Source organism: Marmota flaviventris, chromosome Y (genome assembly GCF_047511675.1).
Source record: "Marmota flaviventris isolate mMarFla1 chromosome Y, mMarFla1.hap1, whole genome shotgun sequence".
Lineage (NCBI taxonomy): Eukaryota > Metazoa > Chordata > Mammalia > Rodentia > Sciuridae > Marmota > Marmota flaviventris.
Window position 1 is genome coordinate 16,868,350 of NC_092519.1, and position 25,467 is coordinate 16,893,816.

The following is a 25,467-nucleotide window of genomic DNA, read 5'->3' on the forward strand; positions in this document are numbered from 1 at the left end:
CCATCTACCTTCCCTCCTGTCATTGTCTCCACCATCCTGACACCCGCTGGTTCCATTCTGTACACCAGAGGCTCTGCAGTCTTCAGCAACCTGGGCCTTTTCTGAGTCTCTACTTGAGGGAGACACCCCTGCACATGCAAGGGACTGAGTACCTTTTCTCCCTGTTTCTCTCTTACTGCCAATTTAATCCCCAGCCAGCCTACAGGCCCTTAATGGGGAACCTTTCCTTGCCAACACCTCGCGGGACCTCTCTTTCACGTCTCTGCAGTCACTCTCTGCTCTCTGGGCTGTGCTCCTGTGCAGACACTTCATCCAGTTTCCTGAGTTTACAATCCTCTCCTTGATGCAGGGGGCCTGTTTTCAACACTTCGCCGTGAGCAGAGTGCCCCCTGCTGGCCGTCCTGTGTTATGACCGCTGGTTTTACAAGCCTCCTCTGTGGTGTTCAATCTTCAGTCCTCAGGTGCTTGTGTGTCTGGTGCACTGCTCCATGTCTGGGTCCGTGCGTTTGCTTCTGTACATTGCTTCCAAGGAAACCGGGGCTTGTGTTTGTGTGGGCTCTGTCTCTTCCACCAACGAGGCCCACGGAACAGGGTCGAGGACAGTGTGGCTAGAGAGTCAAGAATCAAGACCTCCAGACACCAAGCAGGAAGCAGGTCTGATTTTATTGCGCAGTTACCATGTGTATACACTCGGGCAGCAGCTAAGCACATTACACGCAGCCACGAATACAATTTCGGAACAACTCTAGGAGACCAAAGCAGGCCCACCAATATTCCCTCTGGCCTACCGATGATTCCAAGGTTGTTCTGTTGAGCAACTGCTGGCACAGGAGTGACTCTGAAGAGCCACAACCAATCAAGTAGCAGGCCGTGGAGCAAGTGCAGGGTCTGCAACAGGTGGCCTCACGCCCAGGGAGGGGCCTACAGGGTGAGCAGCCTGCAGCTCACACCCCTAGCTGGAGGGGAGTGGCCTGCCACTCAGGTGCCCTTCATGTATGCCACATATGCAGTTGTCCATGCACTTGTCCCCACGTCTCCCCCTCAGACTTGCCACAAGGACTTTTGCTAGCATCCCTTATTTTTCTTTGGTGGCCTCCACATGCTTGCATAAGCGTCTCACAACACAAGAAAAAAATTATTACTGTCACACTCAGTAGGGCCAGGGTAATAGCGTTATAAGGGTTAGTAACTTGGCTCTCAGGTTTTTCCAATGTTCAGCCAATCCCTGGAAGAAAGAGGAGGCTGTTGAGACAGACACCTTAGTCCCCTTGATTTTGTCCATGGCCTTAGTGACGTCATGCAGTCGTAACACAGTGAGCATCCCAAGCGCCCTTCATGAACTGAGAAAAAGTGGAGAACTCTAAGGTTCCATTGTCAGATACAGCGTATTGGGTGACACAAATACTATGAAATTCAGGGTGACCGTGAGCCTTAGCAACATAAACAGAACACTTCGTGGCTCCTGGTGGAGGTCTGGTTCTTGCTGAATGAGGAAAATAGTGGTTCAGTTCAGTTTATTTAAGTCATTTTGAGAGGCGAAGGCTGCTGCCACACAGGGGACACATTGTTTCCAGTGTGCACAGTGTGGATCCTCTGAGTGAGCGTGGCAGTGGCTGTGGTGGCGATGGCGGCCACTAGGGCAACAATCCCAGCAATGATGAGGCCAATATCACGGCTTGTCCGGTGCAGGATCTCACTCAGAAGATGCTTCCTCTGCATGTCCCATGGACTCCTCCACTCCTTGGACTGGTTCACTGGAAGCCAGGCTGCGGGGGGCATCTGAGGATCAATACACATTTAGCTGTCATAGCCGGTGTAGACAGGTTGTGAGCCAGCAGGATGCATTGACTGCACAAGGGATCTCTGCATGAGTGATATTTACACCATCAGAGGCAGTGATTATGAGCATGGCAAGGGTGGCGTGACACAAGCTTGTGCACAGTGGGTATGGGTATACTTTGGGATGAAGGTATATGTTGGGTTTAGGGCCCATTATCCACTCATGCATCCAGCCAGCTGCCACCCATTTGAAGGGTCTAGTGGCCAGCAATATTGGCCTGATATCCCTTAGGCCATATTGATTTCCTGCATAATGGTTGGTGACAGATCATCCCAGGGAGCAGTTACTGCATTAGCCCACATGGTTTGAGGCACATGGCTTACATTCCAGGGAGCTGCGCCCAACCCGGCACTTAGGTGTTGATCTTCTCCAAAGAAATTTCTCTTACCAAGGAGATAAGGTGTGGCTGCCACACATCGATTCCATGGGGTGCTGGCATTATAAGAGGGGGGCTTTCTAAAGAGTGTTGTTGGGCATGTTGGCAGGAAGAGTTTCTTGCACTTGCCATGGGGAGGTAGTCTATGGCTTTTGGTAGCGTTAACTACCAAGTGTCAGTGAGAGACAGCCATCATAGGACTTGTTATATTGATCTACAAAAGTTTCATTAGCAAGAGCAAAAGAGAGAGGACGGTTCTGATTGTAGGTCTCATTATCAATGACGGAGAAACCACTAGGCCAAGCAGGCGTGGTAGTGCTGGTGTTCCCCTGCACAGGTGGTCCTTGTACGGCTACCTCAGGATCAATGAGGAAGGAGTTATTAGAAAAGAGCTTAGATAGGGCTCCTTCCCAATTGACCAGGCCAATTTGGTGGCCAAGGGTCCAAAGCCCAATTTACCTAGCAGGCAGTTTCACTGCAGGCACCCAGATGGGGTGAGGCTTCTGTCAACCTGTACAAACCCTGGACCCAGTTTTAGGAGGGACGCTGGACAATCATGCACTTGTGATGGGATCCAGCTGGGAGATTATAGGTAAATGGCAGGGCACAGTGAAGGGGGCCTACTGTTTCTGGGTGGCTCTTTCCATGGAAAATTTTGAAGTTGAAAGAAAATTTGAAGCAAACAAGATTTTGTTCAAGGCATTGTGAGGGGGATTTGGTAGAGCCTTCTCCCTCCCCCTGCCCATTTTTGTAGCCTGGTCATTAATTCCTTGCACGTTCTGTCTGCAATGCATTAAACCTGAGGGTTATAGGGGATCCCAGTGACATGATTTCTGTGCCATGTAGAGCAAAATTCCTTGAAGGCTCTGCTTGCCCAGGCTGGACCAGTGTCAGTTTTGATGGAGAAAGGAGCTGCCATGATCCCAAAGCACTTAAGTAGATGGGGATGGCCATTCCACAGCCTGAATAGGTATCAGTGACCACATAGTTATATTTTAATTTCCTGAAGGTACATAATGAGTGACATCTGCTTGCCATAAGGCATTAGATTTTAATCTTGGGGATTTACTCCAGCAGGTTGTTAAGTGACAACAGGAAGGAAAGGGGCATATTTTTGTGGTCTTGACTAGCTGCTTGCAAGCCTCCTTGGTCAGTTCAGGAAATAATTTGCAGAGGCTCTGGGCATTCTTGCCAGAACTGTCCTGTCCCTCCACACCCCCAGCAGAGAGGCTTGAGCCCCTTCTGTCCCTGTATCCTGGGTGGCCAAATCCAGTCATCCACTGGGCTGCATTGTGCTGGCGCCTGCTGCTCTCTGTCCCTTGTTTAGTCCCTCCCTGATCACTTCCTTGGCTGTGGCTTCCCTTGCTTCTTCATGAGACACTTTTCCTTTCAAGCCTTGTTCACTCTGTCCATAAACTGTGGCAAGTCCTCAGTGGATTTTTGCCTTAGGCCCTGTGTATCCACTGTACCTCCCCCAGCTGGTTCATTCTAGCACATTCTTAAAGCAGAGAGTGAACCAGATTGACATAACCTGATGGGCCTGTGGCTTGCACCATGAGAAGAGTAGATCCCCTCTCCCCACAAGCACTCAGCTGGGGGGGTCAACATTTGTGGTGGGGTGAGGTTCCCCTGCTATTCACATTTGTCATAGAAGAAGGCCTTCCACTTCAAAAATGTTGTGGGCTCAGGAGCCGCTCTGGCTGGTCTCTCCAGTCTGCAGGGCGTTAAGTTCAAGAGTGAATGATTTGAGCACTTGATCTGCAGATGGCCCCCGGGGCTCATCCCCTGTACTGCCTTCTTTCCCTCCTTCAGGGCAACCTATGACTGTGGGTACCAACCGGCAGGGCGCTGTGGCGGCGCTGTGTTGGTGGCAGGCTGAGTTCCTCTCCATCAACTTTCATCTCTTCTCTTCCACAGACCTTCCAAAGGCTCTCTGGCCACTTGGAGTGGGTTTCTGGAGACCATGGCTCGCGCCTGTCTGGTGGCCTGGTCATTTCCAAGCCATCAGGGCCCCATGTTGAGCAGTGCTAATTGCATTCTTAACTATACATTGCTGTCGCGACCCCTCGCCGGCAAGGGGAAAACACGACACAGGATTCTTCTTTCAGCAGTTTATTCAGGCCTTGATTCAAGTATCATCTTCTAGCGACCCCCCGCCGAGCGCCCAAGCACAGCCTAATAAAGCCTCCCGCATACCAATCCCAAGCTGCCACGTGGATCTTTCTCATAGGGTGGTAAGGGATTGCGCGCCAATTGTCCATAAAAGGAGTTGTTTATCACAGGCCACAGTGGAAGCCGGCGCCATCTTCTAATGGCGGCCATGGTCTATAGGAACGGCTCACCACAGTTCCCCCTTCTCTTTTATAAAACAATGCAGGCGAAAGTAGAGGTCCTATCCCACTGTGCAGAAGTGGCTGCAATGTATGGTTCAGTCCTAAGGAGGGCCCTTCCCTAGACCTGGTCCCATATCAGCCGACGCCTTTTTTCGTAGGGCGGGGCGTGGACGTCAAACCCGCATGCAATAGGACATGCTTTCCTTGAGGTCCGTTGAGGGATCACTCAAGTGCAGTGCCTTGCCTCGCATCCTGCATCGTGACGACGGTGAGAAGTAGGATAACACAGGTAGCCTGGTAATGATGACAAAATTTAAGTTGGCAACACAATCCCTAAGCCCCAGAGGAAGGTAAAGAGTCTGTAGCCGAGAAGAAAGACCAGTCCTGAAACCCATCTGCGTGCAATGGTAACAAGACCTGCAGAGTGCAAGGGCTATTCAGCACTGGGAGAGAATAAGGAAGAGGACATGCCAATCCCAGTGCAATGTGAAACTAACTTGGGGTGCAATGGCCATGCCCTGAAATCACTGTTTAAGATGTGCAAGCCAGATTTGTGGAGAAATGCCATTCTCTAAGGCCGCAAGAGCCTGTACAATCATAGCTTTCTCTTGCGCATGGCGAGGTTTAAGGCGACAGAGAAGCCACAAACAAAGTACAACACCGAAGCAACACATTGTCCCAAAAATGCCCACTCCCACCCATTCCTTAAAGAAGGAAAAGGCAGAGGATAGCCAACTGGTGAATTGACCCAAAGTCACTGGTTCAACACGGGTACTATTCAAAACAGCAATCTGAGTTAGTTGAGACTGGATCAAGTTTTCTGCTTCTATGGACCAGGTTCCGGATAGATACTCTCCGATGATGTGGGAGGCATTTCTGGAATCATTAAATCTGACAGAGGTTATGCATAAATGTGCACGTTGATCAATACAACCCAAATGTACTAGAACAGACAATTCCTCAACTTGAGCTTGAAGCAGATCTATCCTTTGATTAGCAGCCAGAATCCCAGATAAAATGTGTTGATTAATTTTACTTTGGGATTCAAGTACAGTGGATGTTTGTTGAATAACCTGATTAATAGTGGCAGCAGTTTGTACTTGGCTGGCCATGGCTACTCCAGCTGTAACTGCTGCAGCAGCAGATACCGCCACAGCTGTCACTATAGCTGCTGTAATTCCAAAATCTCTACGGGCTCTAATCAATTCAACAATAGGAAAAGACTCTGGATCTGCAGTAACCGGAATCGGGACAAAGGTTGGAATTTTCATAATCACTGCCATAGTCCAGGAGCCATTCCAACACTCAGACAAGTAGCAAGTAACATTAGAATAATTAAGCATCCCCTGTAATGTAACATTAGCCAAAAGAAACAGGAACGGAGATTGGAGACAGACTGATGCGGAGGGTAATGTAGCATTAGATAATTGTGAATTATTTGCAAAAATTTTAAACTTCCTACCTCGCTCCGAGTCTTGGGTACTGCCAGAAACATTAAACAGCCAACTTTGGACTCCTAATATTTCCCTGGGGAAACACAAGCGCGGACTAGACTAGCCCAATCTGAGGGAGTCATACAAAATCTAGTAAGTCCCTCCACCTGAGTGAGAGTGAAAGCGGCATCTATGCCATAAGTGCGGACGGATTCTGCCAAGGTTTTAATTATCTTAAAGTCTAAAGGCTCATGATATCTTCCCCTGTTATTGTCCTGAAATACAGGGTATGCAAGTCCCATATCTGTATTAACTGTCCTCCAAACTTGCGCATGAAAAGATCTCCCGGAACCTTGGTTCCCCCCCACATATGGGGGTGGGGCAACAGGCATCATATCTTCTTCTAAATTTTCAACCTCCTCCTCCTCAGAATTCTGTTGACCAATATTAGATCCCTCCCCCTTCTTACAGTAGGCATGCGCGCCTTGTGTCTCCTTTTTCTTCTTTTTCATTTTTATCTTATGTAGTTGTTGTAACAATATATCAAGGTCCTCAGAACTGTCTGAGTCGCTTGTGTTCTCAGGCGTTCTTAATTCGGTCAAGTCTGGGTAGAGCCTTCTCCTGTTTTTATTTTCAAGCTCTTTTGCCTTCTCGCTACTCTTACTCTTAATACTCTCTGCCACTTCACTACATGATCCTTCAGATTTTTCCTCATGCAGTTGCTCAAGAGTAGCTTGACCCTCACTCACAGCTTCTTGGCATTTACTATCTGCTATACAACCTCTAACTAACTTCCAAAGTGGTATAACGCCACCCTCTAAGGTGCCTTGCTCACGAGCGAAATCTAGATCTTTCCCTAATTTGTCCCAGCTAGGAATCGTAAGACTCCCTGAAAAGGCAAACCAAGGAGCTGCTATGTCAACTTCTTTCAAAAACATCTGCAAAGTGCTCTGCTTTACTTTAAGTCCTTTTGAACGTAGCAACCCATCTAGGGCCAACAAAATTGGGCTTGAAGAGGTAGCGCCCATAATGTCTTTAGAGCTATAAAGAAAGTGAAAGTACAAAAATCCCCGCCCTCTTCCTTTTACAGGGGAGCATTCCGTTTTATGAATTCCCCACTCTCTTCCTTTTACAGGGGAGCGTCCCTTTTTATGAATTCCCCGCTCTCTTCCTTTTACAGGGGAGCATCCCTTTTTCCTGCTCTCTCTCTATTTACAGAGAGAGCGCCCCGCTATTTGCTTGCGGATTCCCACTTTACCTGGGAACTTACCGGTGCACCACCCTGACTGCTGAAAGTTCTGAATCCTGGGTTCAAGGAATATAATTCCCCGTCTGGGCCACCAATTCTTGCGACCCCTCGCCGGCTGGTAAGGGATTGCGCGCCAATTCTCCATAAAAGGAGTTGTTTATCACAGGCCACAGTGGAAGCCGGCGCCATCTTCTAATGGCGGCCATGGTCTATAGGAACGGCTCACCACACATTGCTACAACTTTTATGGTTAGGAGGAATCCTCCTTATGTTTCAGAATCTGCTCTGGCAAAAGGGTCACAAAAGTCAGGCCCTTCATACTCTCTTGGGTTCCTCTCACCCATACTAATTCCCACCTGAATTTCCATGCAGACAACAGGTGGTTTGCTGGGGAATGGGACAGACCCTGTCCACTTCCTCCAGGCAGGGCTGCAGAGACATTGCTTTTTTGGCAAATGAAGCATGTGGGGTCTGCCCACTGGGCCACATTTATAGTTACTCTCTTACCTTGTGCTCCCACCATTCATTTATCTGTCTCCTAACAAAGGGCAGAAAAAGACAGCATGCTTCCTTGCACGCCTATGGGAGGGAAATACCCAGCCATGCTGAACTCAGCTTTGACGCCACCCAGGAAGACACAGTGGTTCACACCAAGAGCCCTGAGAGAGCTGGGAGGTTCCAGCTAAGACGCTGAGAGCACCACTGTGAACTCAGCAAACTACAGAAGCAGGACCCGGGGGCTGCTGCCAGTGTGGCCCTGGTACCAGCCTGCAGGGTCAGGTCTGCACATCCGGGTGTGGGGGACAGGCCCTGTGCTGTTATAAAACCCACAGCGCTGCCCTTAGTCAGGCACCCAGAAGACCAACCCTGCAAGGGTGCTGAGAGCTGCAGGCGGACACCTCATCTGCCCCACGGCTCAGAGGACAGCAGTGGCCCTTATGGAGCTGACCCTGAGGCTGTGTGCCGGTCACTCCCTGGGCCCTCACTCCTTATCCCCTTTTCTGTTCCCCAGCATCAGCCTTCTCACCTCCCTGTTTCTGAGTGTACAGATGAGGGGTTCAGGAGGGGGTGACGGGGTTGTAGAAGAGCATGAGGACCTTGCCCTGGTCCCGGGAGGAGCGGCTCCTGGCTGCATGTACTTGAAGATGATGTTCCCGTAGGACAGGGAGCCCAGGGTGAGGTGGGCCGCAGGTGTTGAAGACTGTGTCTTCCTGAGGACGACTGCATTCTGAGCACAGCACTGATGATGTGGCCACAGGAGACCAGGAGGAAGACCACGGGAAACAGCATGATGCCCACATCCAGGACAAGGACAGTGCCCTCAATAGCCACCATGCTGACACAGGCCACACGGATCAGGATAGGTATCTCACACAGGAAGTGATCCTTCTTCTTGTGCGCACAGCAGTGTAACCATAGGCTCACTGACACATGACCAAGGAATTGACTGCACCACAGCCTGGAAATCATGATCACTGTGTAGGGCAGGGGCTTCCCGATAGCCACTAACCTGTCATAGGCCGTGACAGCCAGCAGCAGTCCCTCCACTCCACCCAGGCCCAGGAACAGGAAGAGCTGGACTGTGCCCCTTCAGAGCTGATGACCTTGTCGTGGACACGTAGTTTGTGCCGCAGCTGGGGATGGAGCTGGGGGTGAAGCTGAGGTCCTGGAAGGACGAAGGGGGTAAGGAGTACACGGGCGTGTGGAGGTGGGGTCCAGCTGCGACACCAGGATGATGGAGTGTGGCCCAGCGGGGTCAGCAGGTGGGCTACCAGGAGGACCACAGGGAGGACCCTCTTCACATTGGGGAAATTAGAGAATCCTACGAGGATAAAGAGGCCCTGGGTGCTGCCATTGGTCCCATCGATCTCTATGGCACCTGAGGAGAGGTGTCAACAGCAGAAACGGCAAGGGCTGCTGGAGTGTGGGCTCCTAGCCAGGCTTCAAGCAGCACCGTGAGGACTTGTTTACTGACTCACATAACCTCTATCTGTGCTGTGCAGGCTCTGCTGGGATTATTATTATTATTATTCCCAAGTTATAGAAAGGAAACAGTGAATGTCCCACGTGGAGGGGCAGACCTGGTCTGCACCCAGGAAATGTGGCTGCCATCTTCACCCTTATCCACCCCCGATTCAGTGTTACTGCAGAACAGGAGGACACACACCTGCTGAGCTCCATCCTTTGCTTCTTCCAGCTACACAAGTTCCTGAGCTCCTGTCAAAACCTCAGAGGCACAAAGAATACCCCAAACAACCACCTGATAGGATTTAGGAAACACCATGTGCAGCTGATCCTTGAACATCATGGGGTTGAAGTACAAGGGCAGCTCATACAGAAATCTGGTTCAGTCTATAAAACAAACAGAGATTTACAAGCATTTGATAAACTAAAAGACAAAACATGTAACTAAATATTCATTCTTTAAAATAAATATTTATTTTTTTTGTTTTTTAGGTGGACACAATGTCTTTATTTCATAGTTGTGTGGTGCTGACCGTCGAACCTAGTGTCTGCTGCATGCTAGGTGAGCACAGCACCATGGAGCCACAGCCCCACCCTACATATTCAATCTTTATCAGAAATTTAGAATGTCACGAATGCATAAATCTACGCTGTCATTATGATACTTTATCATTTACTACTATAAAATACACACAAATCTCATGTAAAAAGTGAAAATATATCAACATTTCCAGAAACAGAGACCATACAAGGAGCCACTTGCAAAGGAGAGAAATAAAAAGCAAAGCAAAACTGCAGCAGCAGCATCCCTGCAGGAGAGGAACTCGGGGAGCCTGGCGCTGCGCCATGGCCTCAGCCACCCCTGTGGCGGGAAACGTGTCCTTCTCCTCACCTGAGCAATGGGGACAGGATCCTAAGCCCCTGGCCCCTGTGTGGAGGTTACTGCTCAGGCTTCTGACTCCCAATAGGAAACCCAGGCTCCTGGGACCCCCAACAGTCCTGACCCCGGGACCCTCTCCTCACAGTGGAGAGGACGTGACCCAGAGACACCCCAGACAAAAGGCACCCTGTGCATGGAACTTCCCCTGGAGGATGCAGGGATGTGCCCAGAGGAGCATCCTGGGTCCTCAACCCTAGGGAGCCCCTCACCCTCTTCACCCAGCATCCAGATTGCTCCCTTGTCAGATGAAATATGCAAAAACCTCCCATGAAATCAAGCTGAAAAGAACACACAAATGAGACAATCTCTGTGACAACACATTCACCATTATTTTTGCCAAAAACGTCACAATTTCCAACTCATGATGTAAACCATAGTCGTGGAGCTGTGCTCCATTAGGTCATGGCTCAGACTCTGAGGGGGACAACTTCAAATAACACCCACTTAAAGCCTGTGACGTGCCCACCCCAGAGATTGGATGGGCGGGAGGGGGGTGGGAAGAAGCAATTTTTGCTTCTGTAGACCATGGGACAGTGGGACCCGGTGAGCACTGCTGGACCCGGACACTGACTGCCTCACGTTCGTCCCACAGCTTTACCCAAGAGAAGCGATTGCATTTGTGCTGACTGCGCAGGAGACAGCCCCCTGGGGTTCTCTGACCACCACACGCTGGGCAGCTGGCCCTGGAGTCCACCCTGAGCTGTGAATTCTGCTGTCGGGAGTCACTTTAAGTCCTGTGTAGGGGAGTATGGAACAGCTGCTGTGCCCCACAACACATTGGGCCTCACCCCCATTCAGATAGTGAGGTGTGGCTCCAGGAGTAGGAGTCCGCCAGTGGGGTTACACCCTCCTGTTCCTTTGGAATCCTACTCTGTGCCCTTTTGGGATAGAATGTTCCATGGAACCTCCACTTGTGTGTCCCCTTCCCTTGCTCTGCCCTTGATCCCCACACAGCACATGAGATGGGCGTGGCCTTCCAGGATGTCAACCTACTGGCAGCAGACATCAGGAAGACTCCACCCCCTGAATCTTGACCCTATCCTCATTTGAGTGGCTTCTCCCCAATAAAATGGGGCTCCAGGCCTGCTCTCTCTCATTCTTACCGGCCTTGCCTCCTTTGGGGGAGCTGGGTGAGGGAGCCATCACAGAACCAAAGAAAAAGACATTTCTCTGTCTCTGTGTGACAATGTCATGCAGCCCAGTTCACCTGGAGTGACCCTGACTGGTTTAGTCCTATGTCGGGACAAGTGGTGTCCTGTACTTGAACTTCGGTGTCAATTTTAGAAATTTAGTGAGTTTGGAATTTCTCTCCAGAAGTGTAGTGCACTTAGGATTTCAGAGTGTTGTGGGTTGAATTGTAGAAAGTAAGGGAATTAGACAGAAGAAGAAGTTGTGATGTTAAACTCATAAGATCTGGGAATTTTTCGTCTGTAGAAAGATAAACAAAAACTATTTTTGCAATTCTAGAAACCGTAAGTAAATATAAAGAATTATGAAGGTGATTCACGGGATATGTTGCTAAGTTCGGTGCTCTCCTAAGGGAAAGTTGCTTTTCTGAAAAGTTTTTGATTTACCATTTTTACATTCAAAGGATTTTTCTCCAGTAACGTTCTACATGTATATGAGTGAAACAGTAATAACAGAAAAGTTTACCAATTGTTTACATGCATACTATTTCTCTGCAGTATCTGTTCTTTCACTTGTATGAAGCAGACAGGATGTGGCAAAAGCTTTTCCACATTGTTGTTATTCATAGCGCTTTTCTCTGGTATGTATTCTTCCATGTCTCTGAAGCGTAGAGGATGTAGCAAAGGCTTTGCCACACTGCTTACATGCATAGGGCTTCTCTCCAGTGTGCATTCTTTCATGAATCTGAAGGTAACTGGATGTAGTAAAGGCTTTGCCACACTGTTGACATTCATAGGGCTTTTCTCCGGTATGTATTCTTCCATGTATATGAAGCTTAGTGGATGTAGCAAAGGCTTTGCCACACTGCTTACATGCATAGGGCTTCTCTCCAGTATGAGTTTTTTCATGTGAGTGAAGGTGAGAGGACTGAGCGAAGGCTTTGCCACACTGCTTACATTCATAGGGCTTCTCTCCAGTATGAGTTCGTTCATGTATCTGAAGGTAGGAGGCAGTAGTAAAGGCTTTTCCACACTGTTGACATTCATAGGGCTTTTGTCCGGTATGTATTCTTCCATGTATATGAAGCTCATGAGATGTAGCAAAGGCTTTGCCACACTGCTTACATTCATAGGGCTTCTCTCCAGTATGCCTTCTCTGATGTACTCTAAGTAAACTGGGATAAGCAAAGTCTTTCCCACATACCTTACAATTTAAACCTTCCTTCCCCATGTGTGTGATCCTGTGCCTTTGAAGACTTGTGTATGAAATACAGGTCTGACCACCTCGTTTACATTTATGGAGTTTCTCTCCACAATGAGTTCCTTCATGTCTTCTAAATAAAGAGGAGAAATCAAAGGCTTTCCCACATATGTCCCATTGAAAATGTTTATCTCCACTGTGTGTTATCATGTGTCTTGGAACACTGGAGGGATAAGAAGAGGCTTCACCACATTGCTGATATATATAGGGTTGCCACCCAGTATGAGTATCTCCATGCCTTTGAATGTCACTGGAGTGACTGATGACTTTCCCATGTACTGTAGATTCATAAAGTCCATCTCCAGTTTGTATTAACATTTGTGTGTGAATATTTTTGGGAGAAACCAGAGAATTCTTACATTGTTTAAATTCACATGGCTTCTCTTCACATTCCTCATGCTTGTAGTATTTGTGTCCAGAGTATGATGTGATCTGCCTATGAAGGAATGAAGGTCATATGAAGTCTTTTGCACACATAATGAAGTGACATGGATTTACTCTATTAACATTTTTCTTTGTTCAAGTAAGAATTGGAATCGATTTGAAGGTTCTCCCACACTATTTTGTGCCTTTGAGTTTACCATATGACTTCTTTAAGGAAGAAGAAGTGACCAGCACGTAATCAATGCTTGATTCATTCACCATTTTCTATGTATTGATAGATCTTTACATTACTACCAACATCAGGTAAAGGCTAGGTTTGCTGACTTGTTCAACTTGCCTAAAAATAAGGAGATTGAAAGCAAACAATCCTTTTCAACACAGCTTCTCTATGGCTATTATCCAAATAGTGGTATTCACATAAGCAATTTCATAGTACTTTTTGAATGTCAAATACTTTGAAAAGACTGAATATCTGTTACAGCTAAGTATATATTTCTGGTAAAAAACACTATAAGAAGAAATACTTCTCAAATTATGCATACTTCTTTGGTTGGTTTGCTTTAAAAATGATATGACAGTTCTCAGACCCCCTCGTGGACTCCTCTTGTGAGTACACTTACCTTACATTGCTCCCAGAGTTTTCAATATGGTCTTCAGTGATCTTGTCTTCCCATTTCTTTCCTAAAATGAGAACACAACAATCTTTATGAGTATTTAGGAGCCAGAAATGCTTTGCCAAATCCTAGGTGCCATTTATGCTGCAATAATTCACCAATTGATTCCCTTTCCACCTTCTGCATAAATGACCAAAATAAACATGAGTTCTCGATTTGATTAATTTTAGAAACGTCATTATTACCTATAGAAGCCAGGTTTCTGAGGACTTCCAGCATCACATCTCTGTAAAGGTTCTTCTGGGAAGGATCCAGCAAAGCCCACTCCTCCTTGGTGAAGTTCACAGCCACATCCTCAAAGGTCACTGAGATCTAAAATATCCCCCCAAATGTGTAGTGGAGGCCAGGAGAGATTGACAGCATGAGAAATCTATACTCAACATGCATGATGTTCACATGATTCCCTGGCCTCTCGATTAATTCCACGATTTGGTCCATCAAATCTTTACTGTACTCAACTTCTTCCAGCCATTCCAACACTAGAAATTGGCTACTCAGAAGGCAAACATCATAGTGATTTATACCTTTTCTTTGGGGAGTTCACAGGAAGTAAGACAGGCTCCCAGATTACTCCTAACTTCTTTATTGATTGCATTTCTATTACATGTCCTAGAAACGTGTTGTGTGGTACAGAGCTAATATAAGCACTTTTGATAGTACTTATGTTTAGAAAACAAAGGTGATGAGTAGGAAATTGCAGGAATCATGAAACTAAGAGATGCTGCCAATTACAGTGGCTCCCTGGACCTACAAAGTTAATATAGACAACATGGTATTTACTGATGTCTTGTTTCCTCTGAAAGTCTATTGTTCCATACTTAAAGAAATGCCTAGAACCAGCCCCCACGCACACCCTCTGGGCATGGGGTCACTAAAAAGATACCTTCACAGACAACATTTAGACAAACTTTCACACAGGTTGTCACAATGCATTAGCTGGAGATTGAGCTCGTCCTGTGTGATTACACTGAGAACAACTAAAAGTTTGCAGGTACTTTACTCCAGAACAAATTTAGTTAATAGCTTACTATTAAATGGCCAAAACAAACATGAGTTCTCGATTTGATTAATTTAATTTATTTATTAATAAACACAACAATTTGATAATTTCCTGTGGTTACTGTCAAACCATAATGGGGGAAGTGAAAGATGGCACATGTCTTAGAAATAACTCAATGACCCAAAAATGTCCCCTTGTCCAAACAACAGCCTTACAAAATTTTAGAACTCTCAAAACAATCTTCTTAATAAACAGAAGGCACTACATTTCTAAGTCTCATAGCAACAAGGCATGTTCAATGATTGTCAAACTCTTCTTAACAGCAGCCGGTTCACTACCATAATGTAGTCATGAGACACATACCAATGTTCTGCTCAAGGACATTTTGATCAATGTTGGGCTTTATGTGCAATGGTTGTCTGTTGTGAAAGAGATTCATCGTGCCTGCAGCAATGGTGGTGCCAACAAACCTAAGGGAGAAGATCACCCAGAGTGTGGTCAAGCAACAAGTCTGTAGCCCAGATTCCTGAACTATCCCACACAGTCTGGGTGTGAAACAGGCCACCACTCACATCTGTAAGCATGCTATGATGTCTGCACCGTGATGGAACAGGCAAAAAGAAAATGTCCCTGCTACTGACAGAACCACACGCAAGGACTGAGAACATACAGAACCACCCAAAACAATGAAGAATGCACATTTACACTCAGAGACATCAGCCCAACTCTGTCAGGACAATGATGCAGGCAGGAGGGCTTCATGGGCCTTCAACCCTTGGGAAGCACACTGAGGACTCTGGGTCACAGAAACACTCCACTGGACATAAACCACACCCCTACAAGTGCACCACCAGTGAAATCCCATGTATGCCCAAAGATCATGAGAGCAAAAGCAGAAATCAGATCAGAAGCAGCTGAAAAGCCTCCAGGGAAGGGGACATGAAACAAGACTCTAAACAGACACAGGACAAAGTGGTGACTCAAGAGAAAATGTGACCATTTTGAAGGAAAAAAAATGTAAAAGTCCATCACAGGAAATTCATAGAGAATACCCGAGGTGTGCTGTATTGGTATCGAAGTCATCCAACATACATTTCAGAAAAGGAGCTAAAAGCAATTATTGAAACTGTCACTTCAAAAAACCAGAGAAAGAAGAGCAAGGTAAACCTAAATTAACCACAGGAAGGTAACAGAGAAGGTGTGGATGAAACCACAATCAGGAAACCCACAGTCCGCAAAATCAACTTCTTCATGAACATCAGCATCACTGATAAACTGACATAAGGCTAAGAATACAGAGGACAGGGACTGGGGATGTGGCTCAGTGGAAGAGTGCTTGTCTAGTGCCTGGGAAAAACTGGGTTCAATCCTCACTGACACATAAAAAGAAAGAATTAAAAGTGTAAATTATACAATAACATTAAAGAAAAAAGCAAAGAGGACTGAAAACCTACTAACAGATTTAAAATTCTCATCATCCACAATGCATTGGGACTTCAAGATTATCTTAAATGTGCTTGACACAAATTAGACAACTTGCAAAAACTGGACCATTTCGTTGAGAGAGACAGTTTTTAATTTTTACACACAAGGGGAAATACACAAAATAGATGAGCATATGGCTGCTGAAAAAAATAGACTCAATAACTAATTACTACTACAAAAGGTACGGCAAGGCTCTAACATCACAAACAGGCTTCCATGAGACACATAAAAACTGCCACCAATTTTCTACATTTTTTCCAGAACATAGAAGCTCAGTTAAAATCTTCTAATTCTTTCTGAGGCATAAGTTACCATATTATCCAAATTAAATGGATCAAGAAAAGTATTAAATAGAAAACTATGAATGATGCTCATAATCACAAATGCAAAATTCAATCATGAATGCAAAAAACTCTATGATTAAGTCATCACACTTCAGGTGTCTATAAAAATGATGTGAAAATTATGGGCACAGGAACCCTCACTACAGTGACTACAGCATCCATATCCAGAACTGCCCAAAGCTAGATGCAAGGAAGATGCATCTTTCAATACTGAATGGACAAGCTGCAGTTTGGCCACTTCAAAGAACATCACCCGGAAAACAAGCTCTGCAGCCTGGAAAGATACAGCACCCTTAAAGGCAGACTGGAAAGTGAGAGAAGCCAGTTTGAAATGGCCAAGTGCAGTAAGATTCCAAGTCAAGAACATTCTGGAAAAGACAACATTATAGATGCACTAGCAGAACTGATGGGTGCCAGGGACTCAGGGAGCACAGAGCGAGGAAGGAATGAGAGGAGTGATGAACAGGTGGAACACAGGATTCCCAGAGCAGTGAAACTCTTCTGTACATTTTCTTGTATACTATGTGACACACAAAGTCACATCACACAGAGGAGGAACCTAAGGTAAATGGTGAACTTTGGCTTATGATAACATTTTGCTTCATCCATTCTCTTTATCAAATGTTCAACCCTGGTTTACTAACTAACAAACATCCTACACCAATGCAATATGTTGAAAACAGTGGAGACTATCGGCTGGAGAGAAAGGGTATTCGATACTATGAGTCATGGCACATTTAATTGTCACCTTGATTGGATTAAAAGATACAGTGATTAATAAGGTTTGGGGTGTGTCCATGAGGGTGTGTCTACAAATGATTGGCATGTGGAACAGCGAATCAAACTGGAGAACCTCCTTAAGCTAGGCAGCACCATCCAATAGGATGGTGTCTTGGGAGGCACAAAAGTTGGAAGAAGAAGGAAGCAGCAGCAGAGCAAGCTCCTTCCTTCTCAATGGGTTCTTGATGGCTGCTGCAATGGCCTGAGGATACCAGACTCTGCCTTCTTCACTCTCCCAACGTGGACTCTGCCAGTGATTCTCCAGGAAGTTTCCAGAACCTTTGGTCTGTACTAGGGCAGCACCATTGATCCCTCTTATTCTGAGGCTTCAGCCTCTTGGACTCTGCAGCTACTACTTCTCAAGCTCTCCAGCTGCAGATGGCCACTGTGGACATCCAGCTTCAGGTCAAGTAGGCCAATCTAATACCTCCCCTTTTATAATCATACATCATACTGATGCTGTTCCTCTAGAGAACACTGACTAATAAATTACGTAAGCCTAAATTGCTCATAAAATAAAGTTTATATAATAAAGAAGTGAATAAACTATCAAGCCATGAAGTTTTACAAATATCTACATAAGAAACAATATTGTATGCTAAATAACTTTTTCATAATAATGCAAAAATAAAGCAAAGAGGAAGAGTCATATTTACAAATTTCAAAAGTATGGACAAAAGCAAATAAACTGATTTTGAATACTATTTTCATCCGGAAAGAAATTGGATGATAAGTCTTCAAAGTCATTCAACTGCTGGTGTGGTGGTGTGTACCTATAATTTCAGCCACTAGGGAAGTCAAGGCAGGGAAATGGCAAGTTGGAGGCCAGTCTCAGCAACTTAGCAAGACACTCAGAAATTTAGTGAGACTGGTCTTCGTCAAAAATAAAAATGGGTACTACAATTGTAGCTGAGTGTCAGAGCACTTCCTAGCATGTTTGCAGAACTCGATATGATCCTCAGCACCACAGAAAAATAAACAAACAAAATAAATGTATTCTGTCCATGTACAACTATACAAAAAAAATAATATATATATAAGAACAAAAATAATAAATAAATAAGAAGAAGGGCTGAGAATGTGCTTTGTGGCAGCAAAGTGCCTGTTAGTTTATTCCCCAGTAAAACACCTGCCCACCTCCAGAACACTGCTCACAAATTGAAAATCATTTCTGGAGGATAACTAAGCATGAGCAAGTCCATGGCATCAATCTTCAGCACTCAATAAGTAAGCAAGTAAATAAACAACAGTCTACAATACTAATTCTCTTGGGCTGGAGAATAGCTCAGTTGTAGAAAACTTCCCAAGCATGTATGTGGCCCTCCACTGGATCAATCTCCAGCAGTCCACACACACACACACACACAAAAATAAATAAATAAATAAATAAATAAATAAAATACATAAAAATGATTATAATACAAAAGGTACACAATTAGAGGCATAGAATACAACAAAATCAACTAAAAGAACACACTTTCTCACAAAGGAGATTGAATGTTAGCATGATCACAACTCTCTTAAAAAACATGGAGCATTTCAGGAAATTCTGTGAAATTTAGGGCATGGTTTACTGTATTTTGTAGGTAAACATACGGAAAACTACATCTAAAAATGGAAATAGTAGTGTTGGGATTCTGGCTCAGCAGTAGAGTGCTTACCTAGCACATGAGAGGTCCTAGGTTTGATCCTCAGCACCACATAAAAATAAATAAATAGGTATTGTGTCCACCTACAGCAAATAACAAAAAATACTTTTCAAAAAATTGAAAATAGAAGGGCTGGGGATGTGGCTCAAGGGGTAGCGTGCTCGCCTGGCATGCGTGCGGCCCAGGTTCGATCCTCAGCACCACATACAAACAAAGATGTTGTGTCCGCCAAAAACCAAAAAATAAATAAATATTTAAAAAATTCTCTAAAAAAAAATTCAAAATATTAGACTGTATCCAAGACAAGTCAAAATTTTGTACAGAACAGAGACAGTAGAGAGAGCATTTATGTTGCACCCAAATTTCATAAGGTAAAAGGCCAGCTCCCAAAGGGGTGGCCTAGGAGGAGGCACTTAGGAGGGAACAGGAATCAGGTGACATAGTGGGAGTGCTCTTGAGGGGATCATCACCCTTATTTAGGGGCATGTATTTCTCCTTTCCAGAAAACAAGTGTCATTTACTGTTTCACTGATATTCAGTGGTTAAATGATCATAGTTGGGTATTTCAGGTATTGCCAAAATTGTCATTAAAATTTACAATGAATGGGGCTGGGGATGTGGCTCAAGCAGTAGCGCACTCGCCTCGCATGCGCAGGGCGCTAGGTTCGAGCCTCAGGACCACATAAAAATAAAATAAAGATGTTATATAAACGGAAAACTGAAAAATAAATTTTAAAAAAATTACATTGGGCTGGGGATGTGGCTCAAGCAGTAGCGTGCTCACCTGGCATGCGTGCGGCACGGGTTCAATCCTCAGCACCACATACAAACAAAGATGTTGTGTCCGCCAATAACTAAAATAAATAAATATTAAAATTCTCTCTCTCTCTCTCTCTCTCTCTCATCTCTCTCTTCAAAAAAAAAAATTACATTGAAGATGGGAGTGACGGTGCACACTTGTATCTCAGAGGTTCAGGAGTCTGATGCACTAGGCGATGTTGCAAGACTCTGTACCAAAACAAAGAATCTAAAAGGGGCGGGTGGTTAAGCACCTCTGGGCTCCATTCCTGATACCAAAAAAAACATGAACCTGCCAAGTCCAGACAACAGCAGTGAAAAACTGTCATCCTTTGTCGAATTCATCACCTTGTGAAGGGCAGATACTAGTTTTCATGAAACCACATTCATAAATTTATCCACCACTATTTTTGTAGAATTGGACTCAAAATCTGCAGCAATAATGCAAGACAGAGTTTTTCTGTATCTTATGAGGGATTCTGGAATCTAGGACTGGATTTCAATTTGAAATCACTGAAAAGACAAGATTGAATCTTACAAACATTCTATATAAACTCAGGGGTAGCAAATGGTAAATTAAGTAATTAGGTGTGTTCTTTTTTTTTTTTTTTGTACCCCCCAAATTAAACCCAGAGATATTTTACTACTGATCCACATCCCCAGTCATTTTTATATTTTATTTTGAGATGCAGCCTCACCAGGTTGCATAAGGCCCCGCTAAGTTGCTAAGGCTGTCCTCAAATTTGCAACACTCCTGTCTCAGCCCCTGGAGCAGCCTGGCTGTAAGTTGGGAATTTTGACAATGAAAATATAACTAGACTTTAAAATCCAATTCTTTCTTGCCTCTTTAATAATAGTCCATCCCATTTGGCTCTGAATAAATAAACCTGGCCCTCAGATAAGTGAGCAAATCATTTCAAAGTGATACACAGAAAGCTTTGGTGCTGAGGGAGCACACATGTGTCAGGTTCAAGGGGAAGGGAAGGTCCCTGACAGCTGGGACATGCTCCATCCTGGTCTTGCTCACTGAAAGCCTCCAGGATCACTCTCCCATGAACCTGGACCATGATTCCAGTCTATGAGGCTTTTCAGGTTTGCACAGCTCTGCACTGGGGTGGGTGGTCCTTATGCTCTGGGAGAGGTTTTGCTCCTTCACACTGTGAGAGATTGAAAGGGCAGGAGTAACTGCTGACCTGGCCCCTCAGCACCAGCATCCACAGGCTGGCTGTCCAACTTTCTCCAAGGACTGGGAACAGGGCTTGGGAAAATCAAGGTCCCAAGAAGTTAGTTGTCCAGATGAGGCTTGATCCAGGACATTCCTTAGCCCCAAGAACTCAGCTGATCTCCCAACAGGCTGTACCTCACAATTTTGGCTGTCCTCTAAGAGGAGCTGACCTAGGGCCTGAAATTCCTTGTACCATGCAGGGGACAGGACAGCTGTGGGCACATGGTGGCAGCCCCAGGAATGGATAGTGGCTGAGAACATAGGACTCTCTGAGGTGTCCAAAGAAAACCTGGCTGAGAAAATAAGATTTGATGTCTACAACTAAGAAAGATAAAAAAGAACCCAGAATTTTTGCAGGTGTTAACTAAAGTTCTCTATGAACTTGCTCTGCATCAATGAACCTTCAGACCACCTGATTTTGGGGATCTAAACCACCATGAGGATATAACACAGGGTTCTGTATGGTTGGCAAGAATTATCTTGGGCTCTCTCAAGCTCTTTCAAAGCCAATTACCTTAATTTCTGTATTAGTCCAAAATTCTCCAAACAAATGACCTCAGAATATATTACCAACCTTACCCAACATATAATCACAATCTTCCAAAGCTAACAATGTAATAACGGACCTACAGAAGAAATTTCCCCTTTTTTACTGTAGCCACCCATCTGATGATCCTACCAATGCACTTGGTTAATGTATTCATGCATAACTTTCTTTTACAAATGTTCTTGTCAGTCATGCACAGTGGGGCGCAACTGTAACCCCAGCAGCTTGAGAGACTGGGTCAGGAGGACTGCTAAATTCAAAACTAGCCTCAGCAACTAAGTGAGGCCCTAAGGAATGTAGTGAGATCATGTCTCAAAATAAAATATAAAAAGAGCTTCAGATCTGGCTCAGTGTTTCAGTACCCCTGGGTTCAATCCCTGGTCTTAAAAAAAAACATGTAATATCTTCAACAATGGGACACATACATCATTCAGGATACATTGAATCCACGTTCCTGAGGATGGTCATTAATATTTGGGTGAAAATAAACTATTTTCCTCAGGTATGGTGGCCAGTGCCTTTAATTCCAACAGCTTGAGAAGCTGAGGCAGGAGGATCAGAAGTTCCAGGCAAGGCTGGACAACATAGCCAGATCCTGTCTGAAAATAAAATTTAAAAGGGCTGGAGATGAACGACAAGAGAATAAATCAGACATTATTATCCTATTTGCATATGTGTCTACATGACCAGTGTGAATGGACATTAGGTACAACCAAAAAAAAAGAGAAGCTACAGTCTATTTATGTAGGATGCATTTTACTATCATGTATAAGTAATGAAAACCAAGTAAAATAAATAAATAAATAACTTCTGCCAAAAACAAACAAACAAATAAAAAAGGGCTGGGGATGTAAACCAAGATTCAATATCCCTAGTACCAATAACCAACTGCCTTATTTCATTTAAAGCAGCTATTTTACCTGAACACAGGATGTGTCAAGTGACTATTGTTTTCCCTCAAGTATAATACTCAGAAACAGAAAACAGAAGTGTTATTCTTGCCAGGGATAGTAGAACAGGCCTGTAATCCCAGGGACTCAGGAGGCTGAGGCAGGAAGATCACAAGTGGGAGGACAGTGTCAAAGCCACTGGTATATCTCATGTTTTTTTGTTTGTTTGTTTGTTTTTGTTTAGTTGTTGTTGTTTTTTAATTGGGGGCGGCTGTGCCTGAGTATTTCACTGATACAGCTTCTCTAGTTTTGATCCCCAATACAAAAACAAAATATTCCTTGCAATATATCAGTAGAGAAAAAGTGAAAATAAGTAGACTGTGTCCATTTGAAACACATGACGAAGACCAGATATTTGAGAGTGATGGGAAGTGGAGAGGAAGATGGCATTTTAGAATGCAGCAGGCAACTGCAAACGAAGGACCTACAGCAGCCTTCGGAGAAACTAAACTGGGGGAAGGAAAGGGGATTTGTGGCCTTGCTTCCTACCATCCAGCCCAACCCCCAGGACCAGGGGACAGAGACCCAGAGCACCGTCCAGACGCTGCTCGGCCAGGCTCTGCAGCTCACCCGTTTGCGGGGCCCCAAGGGAGGTGCTGACGGCGTACCTTCAGCCCTGGACACAAACTCACCATTTTTGTCTTCCTTGGGGACTCAGTGTTCGCTGGAGAACCTCCAGACACCAGAGATCTCGGAGACACAGGCTGCTCAGAGTCACCTAGGCCTTTCTGGCAGAGCACGTGGGGCCCGGAAAGGGAGGAGCAGAGTTGGTGAGGAAGAAAAGCCCGCGACATTGCGGAAGCCCGCCCTTCCCCTCTGTTTTGGAACCTGATTGGACAGTTCCACCCCAGCATCTCTAATGGGCCACCTCCAGTCAGGCCTCTGCATTGTGACTGACAGCTAAGGTTATCCAATCACGAACTAAAATTGCCTAGAGTGGCAGATCCTTGGCCCCAGCCCTTTTCAGGTGGAGCTTCTTTCCTGGGCTGGGAACTAACCCAGGTGGGAAGCCTTTGCTTGAACTTGGTACAAATGGTAACATCTGGGATTGAGCTCTGGCTGAGGGAGACTGCTTTCCCAGCACGGGTGATGCCCTGGGTTTTAAGTCACCACAGAAACAAACAGCAATTTAAAAAAAATCAAGAAAAACAATTACTTAAGGAGTCTAAGGCAGGTGGAGCCCAAGGTCAGGTGAGCATCTACAAATGCTAATGCTGTTTACCATAAGGAGTCCTTGTTCCCCCCAATCCTGCAGTATAACACCAGAGAAGCAGGTGGAGAGTGGAAAGTGGAAGGCTTTAATAAGTGAAAGCACAAAAGACTCCCCCCACCCCAGGAAGAAGGGGACCCAAAAGGCAGAATCCCTGGAAGGGGGAGGTGTTGGGTGCAGAGCAGGCTGAACTGTGCTGTCTGCAGGGCAGGCTGAACAGATGTTGGCTGCAAGATAGCCCACGCACTCAAAGCCCCCTCTATCTGGTCCTTTATCACCTGTTTGCCTCAAGTCTGAACATTCAACCCTGCTTAAGGCTGAACACTTAACCCCCCCTTGGGCCAACAAGGCAGCTTACAGACCCAGAGGCCCTATTAGATTTGGGCTATAAAAACTCCCTCCTGCCAGGCCCCCTCTCTCTTGCTCTCTCTCTCTTGATCTTTCTCTCTTGCTCTCTCTCTCTTGCTCTTTATCTTTCTTACGCGCGCTCTCTGTCTCTCTCTTGCTCTTGCTCTCTCCCTGTTCATCTCTTCTCTTTTCTCTCTCTCTCTTTCCTTCTTTCTTTTCTCTTTGTTGCACTGCTGCAATAAAGATCTCTTGGACACTCCGAGTGTTGTGGTCACTTTCCTTTCAGGAGGTCTTCTCCCTCTTAAACCTAAGATCTTCTTTTGTCCTCCAACATTCCTGTCTTTTGTTTCCCTTTATTGTGCACATGATAGGGGATATGGGTGGGAAGGACAAAGGGTGGGAGACCGGTGGACTGGTGGGGCAGGGAGCAGAAACCTGGGCAGGAACAGCCTTCGGTGGTTCGATTGGCATCTCCCTGTTTCACTGGGAGCTACTTCATTAGCAATTATTTAGCACTTGCCCAAGGCCAAGGGGACATGAAAATTTCACTCCTCAGGTGTTTTTTTGGTTTCCCAGGCTAAGATCAGATTGCATTATTTTTTATATTGGACCTGATATTAGACCCCACTTACCTAGCTACACAAACTACTATCTTTCAATCTGGCTTCACAAGCAGGGAGATCCTAGCTTAAAATACAATAAAGAGAGTTGGGGATCTAGCTCAGAGGTTGAGCCCACAGAAATTATCCCACAGAACCTCAAAGACAAAGATACCTATATACATATGTAGTATCAGCTGGTGTGACCTCAGGCAATTTAGCAAGACATAGTCTCAAAATTGTTGAAACAAGATTTTAAAATATCATATTTGATATGTAAAAATAAAAACAGTTTGACAATTATTTCAATAATTCTCATCACCTTCTGGACACTGATCTTTTCAGGAAACAGCCTGAGCTAAGAAAGGAAGCAATTGATGTTGGTGATTTGGCTCAGTGTTCTCTCCCCAGCAGAATCGAGGGGGAAAGCGGTGAGAGTCAATTCCCTAAGGCAGCAATGTGGGGTTGAAATAAAATGAGCACCTTGTGCTTAATGTCCATGTTCTACATTCCACTATTAGGGAGCTGTTGGAAGCAACCTGACTCTGGTGATCCCACACATCAGGTCATCTCTTTAGCCCAAATCCAAACAGAAAAGGTCATGATGAAAAGCAGGAAAGTAACTTTGATCAGTGAAGCTACACCAGGAAGACAAGGGCACCATGTCCTTAGCCCTCTCTTCAGGGGCTTTCCAGGACTCTCAGGTTTTATAGAAAGGGTAATAAGTCATAGGCATGTGTGTAGAGGGCACACTGTATGTAGGTTTGGTGTCATCTGTGGCTTCAGGCATCTGTGGGTCTCATAAAATGTCTGTGAATTCATGGACACATGCCCCCTTGACACACTTCACCCCATTGCACAGGCTGACCTGAATTGACCTCTCAGGAAGGGCCCCCATCCCCTGTGTTCCTTTTATGTCAGTGGTTTAGAGGCACCAACATTTTCAAGAA

General features: G+C 45.3%; 1 protein-coding gene across 2 annotated transcripts in view; it reads right to left on the bottom strand.

Moving 5' to 3' along the window:
• Positions 1–596: 596 nt before the first annotated feature.
• Positions 597–25,467, bottom strand: part of LOC139703475 (zinc finger protein 709-like) — a 55,768-nt gene continuing 30,897 nt past the window's right edge. Inside the window, exons 2-5 of one of the 2 annotated variants that reach the window (XM_071606949.1) lie at positions 13,768–13,894; positions 13,529–13,589; positions 12,884–12,956; positions 597–1,779 (exon numbers count right to left, since the gene is read on the bottom strand). In XM_071606949.1, coding sequence (XP_071463050.1) covers positions 1,519–1,779; positions 12,884–12,956; positions 13,529–13,589; positions 13,768–13,894 — 522 coding nt within the window. In that variant the 3' untranslated portion in view covers positions 597–1,518. Of the gene's footprint in view, positions 1,780–11,394; positions 12,961–13,528; positions 13,590–13,767; positions 13,895–25,467 lie in introns of those variants that run through there. The other variant, XM_071606948.1, reaches the window with a different exon arrangement.